The sequence below is a fragment of the Malania oleifera genome, chromosome 12 (assembly GCF_029873635.1).
Source record: "Malania oleifera isolate guangnan ecotype guangnan chromosome 12, ASM2987363v1, whole genome shotgun sequence".
Taxonomy (NCBI): domain Eukaryota; kingdom Viridiplantae; phylum Streptophyta; class Magnoliopsida; order Santalales; family Ximeniaceae; genus Malania; species Malania oleifera.
Window position 1 is genome coordinate 1,210,625 of NC_080428.1, and position 8,608 is coordinate 1,219,232.

The 8,608-nt window shown below is 36.2% G+C and overlaps 1 protein-coding gene across 5 annotated transcripts; it reads left to right on the plus strand.

Moving 5' to 3' along the window:
* The first annotated feature begins 832 nt into the window (after positions 1-832).
* LOC131144223 (uncharacterized) lies at positions 833-8,271 on the plus strand. 5 transcript variants are annotated; one of them, XM_058092736.1, is made up of 4 exons: positions 896-1,284; positions 2,032-2,290; positions 7,679-7,738; positions 7,997-8,271. In XM_058092736.1, exons 1-3 carry the CDS (start codon positions 1,120-1,122, stop codon positions 7,735-7,737), a joined length of 483 nt encoding a protein of 160 aa, XP_057948719.1. In that variant the 5' UTR covers positions 896-1,119; the 3' UTR covers position 7,738; positions 7,997-8,271. The 5 variants fall into 5 exon arrangements, with proteins under 5 accessions (XP_057948718.1, XP_057948716.1, XP_057948721.1 ...); XM_058092737.1 differs by having other exon boundaries at positions 7,817-8,028; XM_058092735.1 differs by having other exon boundaries at positions 833-1,284; positions 7,679-8,028.
* Positions 8,272-8,608: the final 337 nt, after the last annotated feature.

An 8,608-nucleotide genomic window follows, 5' to 3' on the forward strand; every position in this document is an offset into this window, starting at 1 on the left:
AAAGAGAGTCTGTGGGAGACCTTGAGAGTTGTCGGAGAACTTCTGCAATAACCAAGATGCGGCAGGAAGGAGAAACGAAGAAGATAAGAGAAGAGCAGGATGCCACAGGAAAAACAGAGAGATGGGAAAAAAACACCGAGAGAGATCGCCGAAAATCTGCTGCATTGACTGTTGCTTCGCCGGATTGAGAGAGACAACAGAGACAAGAGCTGTAACTGAAAAACGGTGGAGAACTGAGTGCCTGTGAATGAGAGACAACGCCGGAGCTTGAGGGAGAGACGCCAACGACGAAGAACTGAGAGAGACTGAGAGGCAGCGATGGCTTAGAAAGGGAAAAGATTAGGGTTGCAGTAGTGGAGCGATTAGACTCTCATACCATGTTAAATTTGAAGAAAAATATTTTTCTATATTTAACATTCAACATTATAAGGGTGTGTTTATATACATGAGCCAATAAATAAGATCTCAAATTACTTTTAAATATTTACTTTATAATAATTATATAATAATTAAAAATTAAAAAATATAGATATTTCTCTAATATATATGCTTGCATAATTTGTTAAATAAGATATTTATTCATTAATTTTTAGTACTTAGTCTATGCTAATTACGTTTTAAAAGCAATATTTTCACATTAGTAATTACTTCTTTTCAAGTCATCTTCTACATAAATTATTAGTTTTATTTTTGTGTCCAACAGTCTTTTTTTGTTGGATGGAGAAAAGAAAAAGAGAAAACAAGTTACTTTTTTTGGTTTTGAAAAGAGCTGGAAGCCACCCGTCCCAAGCTACCTTGATACCTTAATGTGTGAACAGTAAACGACCTTATTATTTACTATCATCCCAAACCAGGAGAATGCCTAAACTCTCAGCCCAAACGCCGTACCGTATTAAGTGATACTTATACAGGCCCAGGACTGGAAGTTGGGAAAATCATGCCCATAACTCCGACTTTCGGCCCTAACAGACCGACACAAACACAGTAGGGCCCACTATTTGATCCAGACCCCGCCCACAAGCCTCGCATCGTCCGCGATTTCTACGAGGCTCTCTCAACAGTTCAAAACCAGGGCCTCTCTAACCTCAATCGTCGTTGATCCTGGTGGCAGTGACATCAATGGAGTCTGCTCTGAAGATCTCATCCGTTGTTCTGCACGTACCTTCTTCCAGTTCTCGTTTCCATCATAATTCTTCGTGGTTTCGTCTCGGAAGAAACCAACCCTTCGCAAAGCTCCGTGCCATCTCTCGTAACGGCCCCGGTTCTTCCTCTGCTTCGCATGGGGTTAGTCGTTTTTCACCATTTTTCTTTTCATGATTCTTCCTGTTAGAATGATTACTTATGAAGTAATGATTATTGCTTATTTGTTTCTAATTAGAGTATCAAATTTTGGTATTCTAATGATGATTGCTGAAAATCTGGAACTTTCATAGTTTTATTTGAGGCACAAATTTTTTGAATTAATGTTTGATTTAGGAGAAGAAATGAGGGAAGGATGAATAGTTTGGTTTTAAGTTGTGCTTTCTTGGAAGCTTTAGAAGCTTTGTGTTTTGGAGTGTGTTTATGAAGAAGGCTTCCTTCCCTTTACATTTTGTTTTCTATGGTATAACTTGCCTTCTAAATCTTTTGAAAAAATAAATGTTTTTTTATTAAAAAAAAAAAAAACTGTTGATCAGAATTTTTTATGAAATGAATCTAAATGAAATAAATATTATGACAGAAATGCCTATGGAGCTCAAGTCCTGGATTTAACGAAATGGGCACAGGTTATTGGCAGCTTGTCTGTGACATAACAGTCTACAATTGTATTGGCAGTAGCAAATATGTGGGTGGGTCTGGAAAAAATATCTTATTATTGGGAAATGCAGTATGTGGCTTTCTAAGTGCCACTTTAGTTATGTGTATGTGAATGCATGCATTTGTTGATGTGTTTTGAATATGTTATATCTTTAATAGAACTTTCGGTAACTGAATTAAAGTGGCAATGTCTTCCATTATGAATGGCTTGAAGTAAATATTGTGATGTTGCAGACTGAGTCAAGTTCGGTAGGGGATGTGCATAGACGAAGTAGTCTTAAATCACTGTTCTGTTATGATAAGAGTATACCAGAGGAGATAATTGAGAAACCAATTGGTGTAGCTCTGGCTGAGAAGATCATTGGAGATAATCCCCGTTGCACTGATTGTGAAGCCAAAGGCGCAATACTTTGTAGCACTTGCTCCGGCTCAGGCCTATATGTTGACTCTATACTGGAGAGCCAGGGAATCATTGTCAAGGTCCGATGCCTAGGTAAATTTCTCTCTTTTGAACAACCTGCACTCTCACAAGCACCCATGCAGGCATGGACATTCATCCGTTACAAGGTTCCTGAATGTGTCTTCCCGCAGTCTTCCTTTTAACCTGAGTAGTTGTCTTGATTCAACTTTATTTCTAGTCATTTGATTACCATATATTCTAATTTCTAACTGGGGTGAAGTAATGGATATAGTATTTGTTCTGAATCTGGTCAGTGTGAACTGGTGTTATGAACCAATCTGGAAATGCATATTTTCAGAATGCTGCTTTCTTATTGGGTAAAACTGTAAAGGTCCTAAAATACCCAAGGACTGTATTCTTCTCCAATCTGAGTTTTGCTCACGTCAAACCGATCCGCCAATAGCCTAACATAAAATGAAGGTTTAAGGATCTTTTTTGGGTTTGTAAAGGAGTACATGATTCAGAGTTTGGGGGTCTTTGATTTTATGGAGAAACATAAGATTTATGATTTATTTAACAATGAGTTTACTTTAGTTAGCTCACTTTTTCCTCTTGATGTTCTTCCCCTACGAAACAAGCCAACAATGACCGTAGGTATTGGTAGTGGTGGACATAAGCCATTTATTTGTTTATTCTTTTTGGAAGGCACTTCTCTCACCTTTGTTTTTCTTTTTTCCTTCTGCAATGGGTGTGTTTAAATTAACCAGGTGCCTAAGTGTCAAAACATATGGAAAACATGGATGGCAGTACTTTGTGAAATTAACTATGAAATCCTTTATACTAAAGGTCTAATCTACTGCAACCATTTTGGAACTTAGGCTTTACTTAAATCATTTTGTTGTAAAGTTGGAGATGCAGAAGAGAAGAAGAGGAGAACTAAACAAGAGAACAGAAGAAAAAAAAGAAGAGGAAAAGTCAGGCGGCAGTATCCTGGGGCATATGTATAGTTCCAGGTCTGCTCTCTTATATATTAACAATTAAAAGACATGAAAGATGAAAATGCCCCCGCTCACACCATGTAAATACTAAAATAGCATATTCTCTTCTAACATTCCCCTTCTAGCTGAAGGTGTATAAATATCACCTAACCCCAGCTTATTATAGCCATTAGACAAGGTAGGCTTAAACAAGGCCTTTATGAAAACATCGCCTAACTGATCAAAAGAATTTACAAATGGAGTCCCCACAACCTTCCTTTAGACAGCATCCCTCACAAAATGACAGTTATGTAGTACTGGGCTGCTAGCAATAAAAATGGCTACTTGTTTTTGCAACCTGATTATCATGCAGAACATATCACTGGGTTTTGTTAACAATAATTCCATCAAAGCTTTAACTACATAGACTCACTCACAATATGAGTCATAGCTCAGTATTCTGCTGCAGCATTTTCTTGCTATGCTAAGTAACAAGATTACCTCCAACAAATGTACTGCATCAAGTAGTGAGAACAGTTCCCTTGACTATTCTCCTGGCCCATCTAAGTTATTCCATTATTTGTATTTGCTTTTTTCATCAGTGTTTCCTTACATGTTATTTTTTTTTTTAATTATTTAAAGAATGTGAAAATTTGTTTTATTAAGTTTCCTTTCTTGTTCTTGTGCTTTCCAGTGATGTCTTTTCTTCATTCTCACTCTCCCTTCCTATTTCATGTTTCTCCTAGATTATTCTCATTCTCTAATTGAATACACTAGTTCTGATTCTGAATGGCATTGTGGGGAGCAATCTCGAAGTCTTCACTTAATCTGAGACTCAAGAAAGTTGGGGAAGGGAAATTTGTCTATTTGCTAGTGTACAAAAATCTGTGGATTTGGGGCAGAGCAACAGCAGCCTGATTTTGAAGTTGAGAGATTGACAGAGTTTGGGAGTAGGAATGAAATGGTCTCGTATCAAGTATTAATTGTGTGGAAGGATCAAAGTGTGTTTGTTGTTGCAAAATGTCGCAGTACAGCGGCAAGTAGTAAAGTTGCAGGAACTGAAAAATGTCAAATAGGAGTTCCTGATCGATGCTTGAAGCTTGGGGATGAGAATGGTGACCTTAGGCCCCAGTCATTGCTTCAACTGGGCTTGCTGTGCTTAAAATTGTTGGGGATCTGGACCCATTTATTGAAATATGGATTGTGTTTTTAAGTGGTGAAGCCCAACAAAGATATTGTTAAAGTTTAGGCCCATTTTAATCCTTTTGCTTAAGAAGTTGCTAGAACCTTATTTTAGGCAGATATGCCATGGTGTCAGTGGATATACTTTGCAAACCAAACATTTAATCCTGTTCCAGGTTAAGAAGTTGCTAGAGCCCACGACACTGATTATTTGAGGCATTCCAATTTTAAAGGCCATGGTGTCAGTAGCTATACTTTGCGAACCAATCTATGAGGGTGGAACAACCCAAGAATAAAGCGAGGTGGGTTGTTTAAGACTTTAAATCGGTGGGTGGAACAAACAATGATGGTGCTTGGCAGTTTCTTGGACCAGCGTCGCTGGTCTCACATGATGGTGGAAATGGGGTTCGTCATTGACAATAATCAAATGCCTCCTGAGTTTCATACCTTCACGTGTGCAGTTGGCTTCTCTAAGGAAAGAAGATATGCATGTTTATGCAAGGGAAAAGCATTAAATGAATCTTGTTGTACAGTTGTAGAGGATGATCAAATAGGGACATTGCTTGGGAGATTGTTGGTGGCTCCAAAAGTTAAAAGAGCTCCAGAGCAGAAGATGCTCAAATTGGGTCTATTCAATGGGTCCGAATAGATTGATGTTGAAAAATCAGCAGATGAGTTGTGGCTAGGGGTGAAATACCACTTGAACCCAGCGCTCGCTGGTTCTCCTCAAAATGCGTCAAGGCACAGCAGTTGACTGGACATCTAGGAGTAAAACGCTGTTTCGGTGCGGGCTGTGAGAGCGGTACCAAGTCAAGATTTAAATGAGCAAATTATTTTATTTTTTTTATATTTTTTATAAACAAGGTAGCAATCTGGTGTGTACACTTGTGGATGATGGTATGTGTGTGTCTTCCACACACACACACACTAGAAGAAAGAAGGGTTGCAATCTGGAGCAGCACGCAGAAACGTTCCATATAGAAATGTAAATGGGAGTTTTTCTTTGGTGGATTGTGATCCAGTTTAGTGAATGGTTCTAGCGATAGGATGAATACGTGGTGATAGGGTTGTTTAAAAAAATTTTGGAGATGAATCAGAGAAGGAAAGAGGGTTTGATAGTGACTGTAGGTGTGGCAATGGCTAATTATTGGATGAAATTCAAGTTTGGTATGGACTATTGATATAGTTTGGATTCACCTTTGGAGGATGTTTCTCATGTGTTGGAAACTCTCATTGTGGATCTGGATATTGTTCTCATTTTAAAATTATTAATGACAATGGAGGCAGTTTTGGTGAAGGCTCTGGTTAGGCTCTGAGGTATCATGATATCAGTGTTGAGACTATGGTGTTTTATGAACACCATTTTGTCCTGAAATCAAGGTGAATGAGGAACGCATTAGCTCTAAGAGCCCTTGGATAACATGGGTTTGAGCTTGACTAGTCCTGTAGCTCAAGAAATGAAGGGGCAAAGAGAACTGGATAATTTGATAAAAAAATTTCTTTTGTTATCCAAATAAATGTCTGTATCTTATACAAGTTTTGTCCTCTGATTCATAGTTGTCAAATTGAGATTTGAATCGTGAATAAAAAAAATCCCATTTTATGAATCAAGAATCGAAATGAATCGTGAGATTTGAGACAAAATTTGAAAAGTCGATTCCAAATGACTCGTATGTTTGTACATAAAATAAAATAGTAAAATACATTGAAATTTCAACGAATATAGATTAACCATGTTGATAATTGGAATGACGCTTGCCTTTAAAACAAGTTTTGTAGGTCTAGATCCTACCATGATCTACTTAACCGAAGCATATATTGATATAGAAGGGAAAATTAGCCGTATAAGCAAGATAAACCATGATGTAACCATTCCACCTCTATTAGGCATCAAGTTAAGCTAGTTTCTATGAAACTAGAGCACATGTTACATGACTTAGAACTGAAGCATTAAGTCTAAGAGTTCAAGAATCACTAAAATAAAATAAGGTAAGGATGCAAAAAACTTTTAAAAATTAAACTTTATGTTAATGGTGTCAGTTTACATGTCTCACAATTAAAAATTCATTTGTATGCTTGCTTTAAAGAAAAACAAGGAGAGGAATCAAGAAAAAAATTGAAGAAAATTGAACTTTATGATTTTTAAGGGGAATGAATCAATAAAAAATAATAAAAATTTGAACTTTATGGGGTTGAAATAAAAAATAGATCTTTTTAATGCATACACTTTTTCTAGCAACAAAAACAAGAAGAAAAATTAGAGAATGCCAAAAGCTCTTCTACCTAGCCAACTTTGGTTTTCTTCTCAAGACTAGTTTCCTTCTCTAACTATGGTTTTCTTCTAATCTTATCCAATAGCAGAAAAAAAAAAAGGTGCAGAATGAGAGGACCAATAGACTTCTTTCTTCTCTTATGGAGGACAGAACTCATGTAAATAGCAAATAGAAGGCCATCATGCAAGAAAATGAAGTTTGTCTTTGAACTTAGATTTTAGCAGAGTTGGATCAAAATCCTAGGATTTGTACAATCTGATTCGATTCATCGATTCACCAGGTGAGTTCACCTCGATTCACAGCCTTTTGCATTCTCCCATGCAATTTGAACCGATTTATGCCTTTCTCAATACAAAGCTTGCAATTTGGACTAACAACTATGCTTTGTATTAGTAAGTGTATTAGCATGGCAGGGATTAAAACATTGATATCTGCTTGGTTTCTTGCATGCATGTTCATGGTTACCATAGAATGCCATTGGAGCCAACAGTTCACTTAGTCCTGTATTTGGGCTTTTAAAATGAGAAAAAGGAAGGTTGGGGGGGTGGGGTGTGGAGCCTATAGCTAAGAGAATTTTTAAACTATGGGGGTGTGTTAGTGATACAAAGTTTTGGCTATTTAGAATTTTTTATTTTTTATTTTTTATTTTTATTTTTGTTTTATTTTATTTTTTATTTTTTATTTTTTATTTTTTATTTTTTTAACATTGATTGATTGAAAATTAATGGTATACAAACGAACTACGCACTGCAAGCCTGTCTTCAGTGCTTCCATTTTAGTAACTGAACAGTTACGCATTTGAAATGTTGGGAGATGGCTTTGAATTTTCACTTGTCAAAGCAAAATATTCATTTTGATCTCAATTTCTGGATTTAAATTATTTGGACCAAAACTGAAGGTTTCACCTTATGAAGAAAATTAAATTGTTCATTTGAACCATAATGATCTGCATTTCCTGTTGGAGAAAGGTTTAGGTTATTTGAGAATCTTTTGACAATGGCACATTTTACTGGACAGCTTTCTGACTTGCTCTAATCATCACCATCCAGGTTGCGGGGGAACTGGTAACATTATGTGCTTGGAATGTGGTGGTCGAGGTCATCTTTGAAGTAATTGACTTTTAAGTTTATTTTTTTTTTATATAGAAAATTTTTTAGCAGTTGACTTTACAGTTCGCCTGTGCTTAGAATGTGGTGGTCGAGGTCATCTTTGAAGTAATTGACTTTACAGTTCGCCTGGAAAGCATGCGGTCGAAGTTGTATTTTTATTTTCAAACTATGCATGCTATTACAAGATTGTTTTTTTTCCACCATTCCATGGATGAGAATTTGTATTCGCAAATAAAATTTGTAGCCACATTTCTGCAGAGATCAATGTGTTCGGGGTACACTATTTTCAATCCTCCAATGTCTTTTGACAATGACAAATGATCCCAACATTCTGTATCTGCTATATGGAAGAACAAGCAGTATGGTCAGTTGCCTTTCTTATCTCCTGTCATCTATGGTGATAAGAATATGAACTGTACGTTATCATGGTTACTAGAGGACACTTCTGACAGGAAGAAATAGTGTAAAAATATTAAATTACGAAGTCGTATGGGTTTGAACAAAATATAATTTTGTGTTGTGTTTTGTTTAAATTTACCAAAATTTAAATTCTAGACTTGAAATCTAAGCTCTGAAACATAGGGTAGGTTTATTTTATCTCAAATTATAGGAATATTTTCATTATCAGGTTGTTATCACTATAATTTTGGTGTGCAATTGAAGTGGCAATTCCTTTCAAATTCATCGACATTGTAGATTATATACAAAGTGTACTAAAGACTTTTACGCCATTACTGTGTTAAACAATAGAATTTCTTACAGTTCCATATTTTGATCAATGGTGTTTGATCTTGTATATGGTTTTTTAATGCAAATAATGGTTTGAATGAATGTAATGGCTATTATCTTGTTAGTGAACAAAGGCAGGTT

Bases quoted from the DNA above. Each gene is read 5' to 3' on its own strand.
- LOC131144223 (XM_058092733.1), top strand. From the start codon at position 1,120: ATGGAGTCTGCTCTGAAGATCTCATCCGTTGTTCTGCACGTACCTTCT. The intron at 1,285-2,031 runs GTTAGTCGTTTT...GTGATGTTGCAG, and splicing joins CTTCCTCTGCTTCGCATGGG to ACTGAGTCAAGTTCGGTAGG.